The sequence below is a fragment of the Canis aureus genome, chromosome X, assembly GCF_053574225.1.
Source record: "Canis aureus isolate CA01 chromosome X, VMU_Caureus_v.1.0, whole genome shotgun sequence".
Taxonomy (NCBI): Eukaryota; Metazoa; Chordata; class Mammalia; order Carnivora; family Canidae; genus Canis; species Canis aureus.
In genome coordinates this window covers 40,982,952-40,998,053 of record NC_135649.1, presented here as the reverse complement: position 1 = coordinate 40,998,053, position 15,102 = coordinate 40,982,952, and the positions used below count along the sequence as shown (strand labels likewise).

The window sequence follows — 15,102 nt, the reverse complement described above, 5'->3', positions numbered from 1 at the left end:
ACCATTGCATGGGGGAAATTTTCAAAAAAGCAGAAACCAGGCTGGCTAATCAGTGTATATAATTTTTTGCTCTGTGATTCCTCTTTCTACAATCTTCTTACATAGGAAGCACTTGAAAGAGGATTGGGTAAGAACATCACCCATGCAGAAATAATTCTAGGCCCTTTGTGGCCCCCCTAGAGAAGGTCTAGAGGGCCTCCCCCGTCTCCACTGGGCACACCACCTTCACATAGGCACTGCTGCATCCCCTGTTCTAGATAAAAACACATTCCAGATAAACAAAAAACAAAAACAAGCTTTCCATTTCCAACCCTACTAGGGCAATGCCAGGCCTTACTTTGCTCTTTTGTGTGGTTACACTTTCTTATCAAAGGAAAACAGGGGCCTCATTGAGCTCTGTGTGTCAGTTATAACTAGAGAAAGGGAGTGTGGTCCCCCCTCATTTATTCTTTTTTTCCCTTTTTTTGATGAAAAGGTCAACAAAAAAAAATGTTTGCTCAGAGAGAAAAGATATTATGTAAATAATTAGCCCATTCCAAGATTATGTTGCGCATATATATAGTACAGTAGAGAGCTGTAAGAGGACTAGAATTTGCAGCAGGACTGGACAGTTTATGACTTTGAGAAGTAGGAACTCTCTGTAGCTCTGCTTATCTGGAATGCATGCAGAATGGCTTGTACTGGCTTAATGGAATGAGGCCCCCAGCCTTGATCTAGATCTTCAACTTGGGAAGAATCAGGAATCGGTGAAGGAGGTCTCAACTGCTACTGCCATACTGAACGGAACAGAATCTCTTCATCGATTAATAAGGAGGCTGTGTTACCTAATTAGGTAGGCTCTCCGGGTGGCTGGCATATGTACCAGTGCCTCCGCATGGGAACAAAAAGAGAGAGCTCGAGAAGAAACTTGGATAAAGCATTTCTGGAATAGTCAGGTTGAATCGGCTTGAACCAACACCCCGGGGGAGTCTGGCCGGGCTGACTTTGATGATGCTTTCTTTCTCTGCTTTTATAGGCTCAGCCACAGCTTTCTCATCCATGCTTTGGGTCTTCTGAGATTGTCCGAAGCATCAAAAGGTAACAATACTGAAGTCCATACCTGACCTTTAACCCATGTCTCTCTAGGTGAAAACGGGAATATTTATCCAAAAGTCTTTGTGGTGTTGTTGTTGTTGTCTCTCAGGGTTCTCCTCTCCTGCCAGAGAAGACAGTGCTGATATCGAAGGCCAACAAAGACTGAAAACTGGGTCATCCATCAGTGTTTCGAGGGCATCCAGAGTCATAGATTTGGCACTGCATCCGTGAGCCAGCCGCCAGTGAGAACAGGTGTCTGACACCCCTCCCCACCGCCTTGTCCACGGCCTCCTGGACCTGCGCCGTCCCTAAACTCTTCCAGGTATCCTTGGGGTCTAATGTCAGTTTCAGTTCCCAGACCCGTTGCTTGATACCCTCCCTCCTTCAAGGAGGGGCTTTTTGCTAGCCTCAGCTCAACTCACACTGGCCCTCTGGGATCACTTCTGCTTTCTCTGCTCCAGGTCAACCCATCACCCGATCCCCGAATCGAAAGCACAGAACATTTGGAGAGGGAGGAATCATGGAAAAGGACGTTGTAAGTCACGAGGAGGCTCTGGTGAGCCAAGCAAACAACACAGACCCGGGCACCGCAGCAGCAGAGGCAGGACCCCTGCCCGAGGCTGAGAATCCACCTGAAGGTGCCCCAGCGGCTGCAAGTAGTGGGGTCGATGTGGGGCAGGAAAGCACCGGGCCGGGAGAGAATGAGGAGATGCAGGATATGTCTGTTGTTAGTATGCCTCCCAGCGTGAAGGCTGATGGTGGCCCGTGCCCAGAGGGGGTTCTGGTTCCAGGCAATGTGACCCCACAGGGGGCTAACCCCGAGGGAAATGCAGGGAAGCCAGGCAGCGGGAAAAGGAGGAATAGAAAGCGGAGCACGATCGTCTATCTGCCCTGGCCTCTGACACTGCAGACTCGAGCGTCTTCTGCAGCCCCCGTGCTGGGCCAGACTCGCATCCTGGGGTCTCTGTCGCTGGCTGATACTGAAGAGGAGGTAGTGTATGAAACCAGTGAGCCAGGGGGGGACAAGGAGGCAGAGAACACAGCCGTTCTCTCTCAGCCTCAGGAGGCACCTGCTGATGCCCTGTGGCCAGCAGCAAGTCCCGTTGAGCCCCCTCTTGAGGATGCATCCCTGGCAGCCAATGAGGAGATAAACAAAGGGCGGAAAAATAGACGGAAGGGGAGAAATAAAAAGAACAGAAGGATCATGGCTAGTCCTTGGCCTCTGACGGTCCAGGCCTGGGCATCGGTCACAGGCTCAGATCAGGCAGAGACAGCTTCGGCAGGGGATTCATCACTTGATAATGATGGGGCCAGTGTGGAGGAGCATAAAAGCCAGGGTCCAGAGGGTGAGGAGGATAACCCATCAGCCGAAGCTCTTTATCAAAGTGCACAGGAGGAGGCCCCAGAATCATCTGCCCATCTGGAGCAGGCCTCAGGAGAGGAAGGGGAGTCCCTCGCTGCGGACAGCGAGGGAGATGGAGAGCAGAGCGGACACAAAAGGAGTACTAGCAAGGAGAAAAGTGTCTTAGCTCACCCTTGGCCTCTGACAGTACAAGCCTGGGCATCATTCAGAGCAGCAGATTCAGTTCAGGCTCAGCCTCAGGAAGAATCTTCTGCTGCAAGTATAGGGGTGGCTGTGGGGCAGAAAAAACAGCCTCAACTGGAGAACAGTAAGGAGGAAGCAAAGTCCGCTTCTCCTTGGCCTGTAAGGGCCCAGGCTAGTGCCCCCTTCTCAGAGTCAGCTCAGAGGCAGGTTTCATTGAAGAGGGCTCCTTCACAAGACCCCCAGTCGAAGGTGAGCCAAACCAGGAGGGGGTGCCAGGGGAGGTGTAAGGAGCAAGTTCAGGGCAATGCAGAGCAAACTGTGGAATCTGGTCAGGAATGGAGAAGCACCGAGAGATATCCAGAGGATCAGGACTTTTGGGAATGCACAGTGGTGAATTTTGCTAGGCAAGTCGACTGTCGCTATTGTGGGGAGCTCTGCTCACAAGAGCGGATGGAGTCTTTGACTGTGACCAAAACCCACACCCACATGGGTACTTGAGTGATGAGAATGCAGGGACCAGAGAGGGAAAGGGCTGAATCTCAGGCAGTCTAGATAGGTAAATGGGGAGGGTTCTGAGATGCAGAGGAGAAAAGAAAGAGACCTAAGATCACTTTGGGTCCTGCAAGGGCCACCATCCACATCTGTTGGGAGAGAGGTATTTAAAATGCTACATTTGAGAAAAGGCAGGCTCAATTTGGTAAATTTCCCAATTGGTAAATTTCCCAGTGACATGGCAATTTTACTCTCTGGATGGATGGGCAATTTCTTCCCAAAATAAGTTTTAGGTTTCTGGAGAACTGACACACACAGGGTCACACTTCAGAGAAGCAAAAATGCTTTTTTCTCTTCTTTCCTATAACATTTTCAACATTGATAGGAAAAGTGTGCTACCAATAGCTGATAAACAGTATTAGAGTCTAGAGAGTAAACCAATGACATGTGTATTGGAGCCTGAGAATACTTGGAAAATAGCATTGTATATTGCATATTAGATTGTAAACTGACTTAATGATTGCATTTAGTTCTAAGACGGATCAGTTTACAGTTGCTGAGAATGCAGGCTCTAGAGCCACAATGCCTGGGATCAAAACCCGGCTTTGCCACCCACTACGCATTGTTCCTCTGAGCAAGTTATTCTTCCCTTCTGGGCCTCAGTCTATCCCGTGGGGTTAATAATAGCACCTGATTCATAGATTGCATGATTCAATGAGTTAATACATGTGAAGCACTTAGACTAGTATGTGGCATATAATAAACCCTCAGACACTAATCACCTATGATTGCTCTAACTTTCAGCACTAAATGTCATGAAAGGGTCTGGCACTGTGTATTATGTATTTTGAAACTTATACAAATGGCAGTTCATATGTGAGACAGAAGGCAGAAGACGATGCCTCCATCTACAACGATGATAACAGAGTCTTAAAGCCACGGAGCAAAATGCTACTCAAGGGGGAGAAGCAGACAATAAAATGATAGCCATCTTTCCGAGGTGTAGGATCTCAACCGGGGCAGGGCAGCGTGCAGCAACAAAGGCCGGGAGAGAATATGCTCCTGCGTTAATATCTGTTACTGCGGGAGGGTGGGATCGCACACGGGCCACCTGCCCATGTTGCCGCCTCCTGATCCTTTTCTGTAACTTCCAAGGGCCTACATCATCACGTCATCAGCAAATAATCAAATTTCATGAAGGTGGGCAACAAGGACAGGGAGACTTCTCCTCAGTGGACTTGGAGGAGTCACCCAACGTGGGAGGCTCTCAGGGTGCTGGACAGTCCTCCCCAGGGAGGACTCCCCAGCCCCCAGCTGCTGGAAGGAGGCTCGGCCCAGGTGCCTTGGCCTGAGGCTCGGCCCACCGAGAAGCAAGGGGGAGGGACTTGCATTTTTCTCCAACAACCTGTGGGATCAAAGGTGGGAGTTTACTCTTCTGCTCTAACCTACCCTTGCCTGATTTGGCAGGGACCTTGCCGCTCTGCCTGTACTGTTGCTACCACCTGCCACATTTGTTGAAACCTTCCCTGGAAGCTTCACTGGACGATGCAGCTGGGCCTATGCTGAGAGTAGAGTAGACTTTTGTAGTGGCCTTTTGGATAGTTTGGCTTTGGGGTCGATTTAGTTAAAATAATATCCTGATGCATCCCCTGGCAACATCGCTGGGGTAGAGCTATATTCCTGGCAGGCTCTGAGGGGGACCGAAGTGCCCCTTTTATATGCCCTAGATGCTCTAGCAGGCTCTTTGGGAACTTTTGGAGAAGCGTCTTTGTGAAGGGGCAGGAGGGACTTTTCTGATGCCTGATTATCTTCCTGCCCCAAGGGGTCCAGCTACACTCTAATCTCACTTGAAGGGGAGAGTTGTACCCCCTAGCTGGGCTACATGCCTTGCTATGAAACCCAGAGCCTTAAAGACGAGAGACTGTATATATGTATGATTTGAGGCCTCAGAGCCTCACTACCCCCCCCCTCCCCCGAGACCTCAGGGAAGGGCTCTCTGCTATGCATCAAGGTTAGAATATGGGGAATGAAAGAACTCCAGTGAAGTGGAGCTTTGGGAGAACAGGCACAAAGGAGTCCATGATCTCTTTCTCCCAGGTGAGTCCTCTCCTCTACTTCTCCAACGTTAGTTGTAAATTCCAGGCAGGAGGGCTACTCTGGGCAAGGGGATGAGCAGGGGAAAGGGAATAAGGAGAAGCTGGTTTCCCAGTTCTTGGGCTGGTCTAAGTGTAAAGCTAAAAGAGAGGGTAAAGGGGGTCTGGGTTCCCTTCGTTGTCCAGCTCAGCTCACCAGGGTAAGAGAGTCAAATTGGATTTGGATCAGAAGCGCCGATAACTGTAAATAAAGATTGCATTTGTCTGAACCATTTCCTGTGTCATATGAGTCTTGGGATACTTTAAGTGTGATGGTAGGCAACTGACAAGAGTCTAGCTCTAGTGTTGTGGAGGAAACCCAAGCATCTGAGAAGCACAACTGGTCTTGTAGCTGTCCTTCATCCTACCACTACCATAGCTGGTTCTTTAAAAAGGTAGCAGCCAGGAGAAGCAGGGTGGTCTGAACAGTCCCCAGTGAAATTTACAAAGGCAATATGATGGAGTCGCTCACCAAGAGATAAGCCTTTTAACTGAGATCTCTTGGCACAACACCTTATTTTCCCTGTTCCAAAAGGAAACCATTCTGCCTGCCTTTCTTCCCTAAGAAGACTTCACATTTCCAGCCCTGTCTCCCATCTGCCCCAAAAGAGACCTAGTATCCCCCCAAATACTCCGTGGACATCCTCACCTGCAGGTTTTCCACAAATCCTCCCCTATGCCTAGCCTGCCTTTGTCTCCTGGAACATCATTCTCGCCCCATTTTTGAATGCAAAGCCCTACCAGACCTACTTCCAGCCCAGGGATGCATTTTTCGTTCATTCATCTGGGGCTTTCTTTTGCACCTGAACCAAAGCTGCTTACACTGTTGCTTCAGGGGCTCGGTGAACATTTGTGTTAAGTATTCTTGCGGAATCTATATTGTTCTTAAACTCAGGCAGCCACTTGGAGGTCACTTCCTATATACATGAAGTGGGCCAGGTGCCCAAGGGCATCTTTGATCTCACAGCTAGGTAAAGAAATTGCTGGACATCATTCACTTCCCATAAAATAAATGCTCCCTGGGGGTGGGGGAGAGGGAATCCGGTGAAACACAATGGCTCTTTCATGGCATTTACCTTAACTAATATTCCTGAAGTACCCAGAGTTTATATAGTCCTTAACTCCCAAGAAGTTCACAGTGTTCCTTGATATCAAAGCACCTGCTTGGCTCAGTCCATAGAACCTGCGACTCTTAATCTCAAGGTCATGAGTTTGGGCACCATGTTGGGTATGGAAATTACTTCAGTAAAATAAAAGAAGGGATGCCTGAGGGGTCTACCTTTGGCACAGGGTGTAATCCCAAGGTCTCGGGATCAAATCCTGCATCGGGCTCCCCACAGGGAGCCTGCTTCTCCCTCTGCTTATGTCTCTGCCTCTCTTCAGGAATGCAAATACCTTCGGAGCTGGCCTTGCTGGAGGCTAGTCCAAAGGGGGTATGCAAAAACCAAAAGTACACAGCTTGGTGTCTACAGTTCCAAACCATCCGGTCTGGTCTTCCCCCATCCTCCTCCCCCAACCAGCAGAAGCCCCAAACCGTGTTTCGGATCCCCAAGGCCAAAGAGGCCAAACAAAAGACCTCCTTTCACAGAGGGGGGCCTTCAAGGATACAACTGGAAGCAAATGTCCATCTCCACGTTACATTTTCTGCAAGATTAACAATCACTTCGCTGTTTCTCTCCGCCTCCTTAATGACCCAAGGGGTTCAGCTATTAAGTGATAAATCCTCTGTGTATTCATGACCTGCTGGTTTCATTCTGCAGCCCAAACTGAAACAACCGAGATAATTGAGCTACCTCGGAGGCATTGAGGAGAGGAGCTGCTGTGGGAGACTGGGAACAAACCTCTGGCAGCAGGAGCTCCCCCACCCCGCTCCGTCCCCTCAGAAAGGAATCCTGAAGGAAGAACCCAAATGGAAATGCAGGGCACAAAAGCCATGAAAGGCCAAGTGGAAGATGAACAGGGGGCGGGGGGTGGGGGGAAGAGCTACCAGTGCCTTCTCTTTGCCCTCCCCTACTCCTTTGGTTTGCATCTGGGCAACCCGCTGAAGCCAGCTAGTGGGATTTAGTCCCAGGGGCTCTAAGGACCTGGTCCCGAGGTGGTCCCCCGTCAGCTGAGAGGGTGAGCAGAGGGAGGATGGGCTAACCACCCATGGAGAGAGATGATCTGGAAGGATACACCCTAACCCCTGCCTCTTCGCCTCTTATCCACTCCAACCAACCTTTGCTTTCTGAAAAGAAATGTGGAGGGGCAGAAACATTGTCCCTGTTTCTCTTCTAGGTTCTTTGGCTGGTCTAATCATTAAATTGACTTAAGACGGATCAGCAGGAGAAAAACAAATTCAATTATCCTGATATAAGGAAGGGGGAAGAAGTCTGGGGATACTGAGGGAGAGGAAGGCCAGGAAGACAAGAGAGGATGTTTGTAAAACAAAGTTTGCCCTGGTGTGTAGGTAAGTTGCTTTAGGTAAAAAAATGTTTCTGGTGAGAGCTCACTCCCTGCTACAGGCCCCCTTTCTGATGGAAATTTCAGCGGTAGAGGGGGAGGGAAAGAGCTTTTCCTGAATCTGCTGGGTTGTGATCCCCTGTAGCTCAAACAATCCTCATGCCAAGTGATGTATTTTGAAGTGGTAAATCCTGCTCCTCTTAAAAAGCAGGACAAAAGTTGCTTGCCCACACGGAACTTTTTTCTTTCTTTCTTTTTTTCTAAGATTTTATTTATTTATTCATGAGAGAGAGAGACAGAGGCAGAGGGAAAAGCAGGCTCCCTGCAGGGAGCCCTATACGGGAACTCTATCCCAGGACCCCTGGATCACACCCTGAGCCTAAGGCAGATGCTCAACTGCTGAGCTACCCAGGAGCCCTGGGAGAGAGAGAATCTTAAGCAGGCCCCATACCCAGTGCAAGCCGCACATGGAACTCCATCTCACACCCCTGAGATCAAGACCTGAGCCAGAATCAAGAGTCAGACGCTTAACTGAATCATGCAGGCACCCATACAAAAATCACTCTTATTTCCAAACTTCCAAGATCAAACATCTTCATCCAGCAATACACAGTGTTTGGCTCTTAGATCTAATACATTCAAATTTTTCTCCTTGACTGAACAGCAGGAGTGAGTCTTATTGACCAAGGGCCAACCCCTTTTCTGAATGAACCATGTGTAAGTGAAGAAAGATCTGCTTGGAATAACTTCTCATTATGTCTCCACGTTGTCGCCTTTCAAACCATGATGCACACACCTAACAGACTGATCTTTCAAGCATTCCTTTCCTAACCTTTGTTTTGTTTTTTTAAAGAGTATTTGTTTATTCATGAGACATATACACAGAGAGAGGCAGAGATACAGGCAGAGGGAGAAGCAGGCTCCCTGTGGGGAGCCCGATATGGGACTGGATCCCAGGACTCTAGGATCATGACCCAAGCTGAAGGCAGATGCTCAACCACTGAGCCACCCAGGTGTCCCACATTATCCCCAATTTAAATTCTGTATCCTTTAAACATGAACACTCCCTACCCCCTTTCCCAGTGCCTGGTAATCATTATTTTACTTTCTGTCTATAAATTTGACTGTTCTGGATGCCACGTATGAGCGCAGTCATGCAATATTTTGTCCTTTTGTCACATTAAAAAAATTATTTGAAGACTTTTGTTAGATTGGAAACTCTTCAAGGGCCCAGCACCCTGCTGAAACAAGAAATAGGTAGGTAGGTAGATAAATAAGTGTAGAGGTATTCTCACAGTATCCAGCATAATTTAGGGGTAATTAATAAATGTGGATTTTTCTCACTTTGTTAAGAAACCAGATCCCTCATTCAAAAAACAAAACAAAACAAAACCAGGAATGTCTTCTAAGATATCTCCCAGACCTTTTGTTGTGGCTTAAAAAGAAGATTTTATTTATTCATGAGAGACACAGAGAGATAGGCAGAGACATAGGCAGATGGAAAGCAGGTTACCCTTAGGGAGCCCGATGTGGGACTCAATCCCAGGACCCTGGGATCATGACCTGAGCCAAAGGTAGACACCCCACTGCTGAGCCACCCAAGCGTCCCTTATTGTGGCTTTCTTATCTTTGGGTAAAAATCACACTCTGGGGCTGTACCTGCATCTGTTTAGGCCCAGTGGGTTTTGGCTGTGCTCACTGTGATAAGGCATGTATGGTGCCAAAATTGACTTCCTTTTGGCTCATTTCCTAAGGTAAATATTGAGCTCATCGAGGGAAGAGACAATATTTCTTTGATGTTTCTTTGCAGCATGGCAGTGCCCAATCCCCCCAAAAGCACTTGAGTAATGTTGTCAGGATGGGAGGGGGTGATGGCTGGGGCTGGGCATTACATGATTGTCAAGGAACCTATTTTGACAACCAAATGTAGATGGGGAAGAGCTTGGCACCAGGGTATAGGGCAAACCAAAGCCCTCAGGGCAAAATACTTCTGCTCTTGTTTTCGTCATTAGAGAATAATGAATAAGAGTAGTAGCCAACATGAAAACTTAAATACAGGCCAGCATTACTCCAGACACTTGACACATTTTCCCTTTTAATCCTCACAACAATCTTTGGGCACCTGGGTGGCTCAGTCGGTTAAGTACCTGCCTTTGGCTCAGGTCTTGATCTTGGATTCCTGGGATTGAGCACCCCATCAGACTCCCTGCTCAGTAGAGAGTCTGCTTCTCCCTCTCCCTCCACCCCAAACCCCACTCGTGCTCTCTTTCTTGCACTCTCTCTTTCTCTCTCTCAAATAAATAAATAAAATCCTTTAAAAAAATCCTCACACCAATCTTAGGAGATAGGCACTATTGTTAGTTTCATTTTATAAATAGAGAAACTGAGGCATGGAACGGTAAGTAATTTTCCCAAATTAGTAAGAAGTCTGGATTTGAATTCAGATGGTCAGAGTCCAGAGCTCAAGTTCCTGGAGTCATGTGAGGAATTGAAAAACTTAATAGCCCTGAGAGAGAGAAGTACTTCTGGCTGGTGAGCTCAGGTGGTTAGAGCTTGGGGACATGGAAGAGGACTTTGTGGCTCAATTAGATATGCTCCCTTCGAGGTCCAATCCTGGCTGGAAAATGGCTGCCCATGGTCAACAAAGAATAAGAGACTTAAAGATTGGGTGTAGCCTTATCCTTAGTGGCAAAACAATTCCAAAGACCATCCTACTCTAATGGGTCATTGATGTCATGTTCATATACTAAGGATAGCATGGATTTTTAAAAAGATTTTATTATCTTTTATTTATTTTTTAAAGGTTTTATTTATTTATTCAGGAGACACAGAGGCAGAGACATAGGCAGAGGGAGAAGCAGGCTCCCTGTGGGGAGCCCGATGCAGGATTTGATCCCGAGACCTTGGGATTACACCCTGTGCCAAAGGTAGACCCCTCAGGCATCCCTTCTTTTATTTTACTGAAGTAATTTCCATACCCAACATGGTGCCCAAACTCATGACCTTGAGATTAAGAGTCGCAGGCTCTATGGACTGAGCCAAGCAGGTGCTTTGATATCAAGGAACACTGTGAACTTCTTGGGAGTTAAGGACTATATAAACTCTGGGTACTTCAGGAATATTAGTTAAGGTAAATGCCATGAAAGAGCCATTGTGTTTCACCGGATTCCCTCTCCCCCACCCCCAGGGAGCATTTATTTTATGGGAAGTGAATGATGTCCAGCAATTTCTTTACCTAGCTGTGAGATCAAAGATGCCCTTGGGCACCTGGCCCACTTCATGTATATAGGAAGTGACCTCCAAGTGGCTGCCTGAGTTTAAGAACAATATAGATTCCGCAAGAATACTTAACACAAATGTTCACCGAGCCCCTGAAGCAACAGTGTAAGCAGCTTTGGTTCAGGTGCAAAAGAAAGCCCCAGATGAATGAACGAAAAATGCATCCCTGGGCTGGAAGTAGGTCTGGTAGGGCTTTGCATTCAAAAATGGGGCGAGAATGATGTTCCAGGAGACAAAGGCAGGCTAGGCATAGGGGAGGATTTGTGGAAAACCTGCAGGTGAGGATGTCCACGGAGTATTTGGGGGGATACTAGGTCTCTTTTGGGGCAGATGGGAGACAGGGCTGGAAATGTGAAGTCTTCTTAGGGAAGAAAGGCAGGCAGAATGGTTTCCTTTTGGAACAGGGAAAATAAGGTGTTGTGCCAAGAGATCTCAGTTAAAAGGCTTATCTCTTGGTGAGCGACTCCATCATATTGCCTTTGTAAATTTCACTGGGGACTGTTCAGACCACCCTGCTTCTCCTGGCTGCTACCTTTTTAAAGAACCAGCTATGGTAGTGGTAGGATGAAGGACAGCTACAAGACCAGTTGTGCTTCTCAGATGCTTGGGTTTCCTCCACAACACTAGAGCTAGACTCTTGTCAGTTGCCTACCATCACACTTAAAGTATCCCAAGACTCATATGACACAGGAAATGGTTCAGACAAATGCAATCTTTATTTACAGTTATCGGCGCTTCTGATCCAAATCCAATTTGACTCTCTTACCCTGGTGAGCTGAGCTGGACAACGAAGGGAACCCAGACCCCCTTTACCCTCTCTTTTAGCTTTACACTTAGACCAGCCCAAGAACTGGGAAACCAGCTTCTCCTTATTCCCTTTCCCCTGCTCATCCCCTTGCCCAGAGTAGCCCTCCTGCCTGGAATTTACAACTAACGTTGGAGAAGTAGAGGAGAGGACTCACCTGGGAGAAAGAGATCATGGACTCCTTTGTGCCTGTTCTCCCAAAGCTCCACTTCACTGGAGTTCTTTCATTCCCCATATTCTAACCTTGATGCATAGCAGAGAGCCCTTCCCTGAGGTCTCGGGGGAGGGGGGGGGTAGTGAGGCTCTGAGGCCTCAAATCATACATATATACAGTCTCTCGTCTTTAAGGCTCTGGGTTTCATAGCAAGGCATGTAGCCCAGCTAGGGGGTACAACTCTCCCCTTCAAGTGAGATTAGAGTGTAGCTGGACCCCTTGGGGCAGGAAGATAATCAGGCATCAGAAAAGTCCCTCCTGCCCCTTCACAAAGACGCTTCTCCAAAAGTTCCCAAAGAGCCTGCTAGAGCATCTAGGGCATATAAAAGGGGCACTTCGGTCCCCCTCAGAGCCTGCCAGGAATATAGCTCTACCCCAGCGATGTTGCCAGGGGATGCATCAGGATATTATTTTAACTAAATCGACCCCAAAGCCAAACTATTCAAAAGGCCACTACAAAAGTCTACTCTACTCTCAGCATAGGCCCAGCTGCATCGTCCAGTGAAGCTTCCAGGGAAGGTTTCAACAAATGTGGCAGGTGGTAGCAACAGTACAGGCAGAGCGGCAAGGTCCCTGCCAAATCAGGCAAGGGTAGGTTAGAGCAGAAGAGTAAACTCCCACCTTTGATCCCACAGGTTGTTGGAGAAAAATGCAAGTCCCTCCCCCTTGCTTCTCGGTGGGCCGAGCCTCAGGCCAAGGCACCTGGGCCGAGCCTCCTTCCAGCAGCTGGGGGCTGGGGAGTCCTCCCTGGGGAGGACTGTCCAGCACCCTGAGAGCCTCCCACGTTGGGTGACTCCTCCAAGTCCACTGAGGAGAAGTCTCCCTGTCCTTGTTGCCCACCTTCATGAAATTTGATTATTTGCTGATGACGTGATGATGTAGGCCCTTGGAAGTTACAGAAAAGGATCAGGAGGCGGCAACATGGGCAGGTGGCCCGTGTGCGATCCCACCCTCCCGCAGTAACAGATATTAACGCAGGAGCATATTCTCTCCCGGCCTTTGTTGCTGCACGCTGCCCTGCCCCGGTTGAGATCCTACACCTCGGAAAGATGGCTATCATTTTATTGTCTGCTTCTCCCCCTTGAGTAGCATTTTGCTCCGTGGCTTTAAGACTCTGTTATCATCGTTGTAGATGGAGGCATCGTCTTCTGCCTTCTTCCTCACATATATTTGTATAAGTTTGGGGGTAGCATAATTTAATATTTTATTTATTTGAGCAAGAGAGAGCACATGAGAAGGGGGAGGGGCAGAGGGAGAAGGAGAAGCAGAGGACCCCCTGAGCAAAGAGCCCCATGTGAGGCTTGATCTCAGGCCCCTGAGAAGATAACCTGAGGCATCCCAGGACCCTGGGATCATGATCCAAGCTGAAGGCAGATGCTTAGCGACTAAGCCACCCAGGTGCCCTTGGGGAAGTATAATTCTTAAACCCTTTCTCTTTTCAGCACTAAATTTCATGGAAATGTCTGGTGCTGTGGAGTTATGTGTTCTAATAACCCCTCAGGTCTTTTTTGGATGCATAACCGTACCTCTACCCATGTGCTGAAGTTGGGAAAATGTTGAATCTGAAACATTTCCTTCGAAATGATGTTTAAAGTCGGGGCATCTTTAGCTATGTGGCTTCCAAGTCACCGATGTCACAGTGCCTACTGTAGTCTACTTCATGATCTTCAACTTAGGCAGGTTTGCCTAGGGCTTTCTGGTTTTAGTACAAAAAGTCCTGTCTCTCAGGAACTACCTCAGTCCTGGGGAAGTCCGAACGTTGGAGAGATCATCTGTTTCATCACAGAAGAGTCCTGCGTCTCCAGAAACCCTTCAGTCCCAGGCAAACAGAAATGGTTGGTCACTCTCCAGAAGATTCCGTGGAAGAATTGGCTTATGGCATTCATTTCACCAAGGGCATTTGTATTTTAATAAATGCGTCTTCTAAATCATTAAGCCTTCACAATCCAAAGGAATGACGGCTAATAACGGAATCACAGGTAAGGGACAAGCTGGTGAGAAAATGATCCCGCCCCACCTCTACCCCTACCCTCGCCTTTCAATTCTTATTCAATTGACTGCATATTTGGCCAGCTCTTTCCTGCTGGCAACCTGCAGTGCTCTATTGCAATTGCTGGGAGCCCTTACCCTCAGGGTGCAGGTCTCAAGCAGGAACTTGCATCACAGTCACCTGGAGGGCTTGTTTGTTTTGTTTTGTTTTGCCTTTTTTTGTATATTTTTTTTAATTGGAGTTTGACTTGCCAGCAGTGCTCGTTAAAAACCCAGAGTTTCTGATTCAGGTGGTCTGTGTGGGGTCTGAAATGTGCATTTCATTTTTTTAATTTTATTTACTTATTTGAGAGAAAGAGAAAGAGCATGAGCAGGGGAGGGGAGGCAGAGGGAGAGGGAGAAGCAGACACCCTGCTGAGTGGGGACCCTGAGAGGGGGCTTGATCCCAGGACCCTGAGAGCATAACCTGAGCAAAGACAGCCACTTAACCAACTGAGCCACTGGGGTGCCCCTGAAACGTGCATTTCTAAGGAGTTCCCAGGTGATACTGATGCTGGTGGTCCCTTGCCCTTACTGGGCACCATGGTGTAGGGGTTAGGAGGACAAACTGCAGGCCCACTGCCCCAATTAGGATCCTTGCTTTTAGGCGATTTGGTTTCACAGCCTCAGCTAGTTAACCTCTTGTGCTTCTGGTTCCTCACTGATAAAAATGCAGATAATAACAGAACCTCTCTCGTTGGATTTTTCTGAGATCAGGGAGCAGTGCCTGCCTGTAGTAAGCTGTGTAAGTTTTTTTTAATAATTTCCCCCAAGCTTGTAAGAATGGATCAGCTATTTTTCTTCTTTAGACTCAAAGCAAGCTGCACTTTGTACTCCTACAAGCATTCCTGCCATGCCTGGCCACTGGGCTGGGTTTGCAGCTGCCCTGCTTCCACCAGATGCTGACTGCCCCTCTGGAGAAGATTGGCTGAGTTAACATTCAGTATTCTCTCCATCCCACCCTGCAGGCTCTTAGAGAGCTTCCAGAATGTTTTCCAGGAGAATGCCCAGCAGGGTATCCAGAGCAGCCCCAAGTATTTGAATAACACATGGCCCTATAAACTCTACAGACAAAGCCTGAATTGTTATG

General features: G+C 48.0%; 1 protein-coding gene across 1 annotated transcript; it reads left to right on the top strand.

Moving 5' to 3' along the window:
* Positions 1 to 576: 576 nt before the first annotated feature.
* On the top strand, positions 577 to 5,474 carry LOC144307509 (uncharacterized). The gene is made up of 4 exons (XM_077887324.1): positions 577 to 832; positions 1,016 to 1,077; positions 1,184 to 1,396; positions 1,536 to 5,474. Exon 4 carries the CDS (start codon positions 1,595 to 1,597, stop codon positions 3,116 to 3,118), a length of 1,524 nt encoding a protein of 507 aa, XP_077743450.1. The 5' UTR covers positions 577 to 832; positions 1,016 to 1,077; positions 1,184 to 1,396; positions 1,536 to 1,594; the 3' UTR covers positions 3,119 to 5,474.
* The last annotated feature ends 9,628 nt before the right edge of the window (positions 5,475 to 15,102 follow it).

Excerpts from the sequence above, each read along its gene's own strand:
- LOC144307509 (XM_077887324.1), top strand. The coding sequence starts at position 1,595 with ATGGAAAAGGACGTTGTAAGTCACGAGGAGGCTCTGGTGAGCCAAGCA.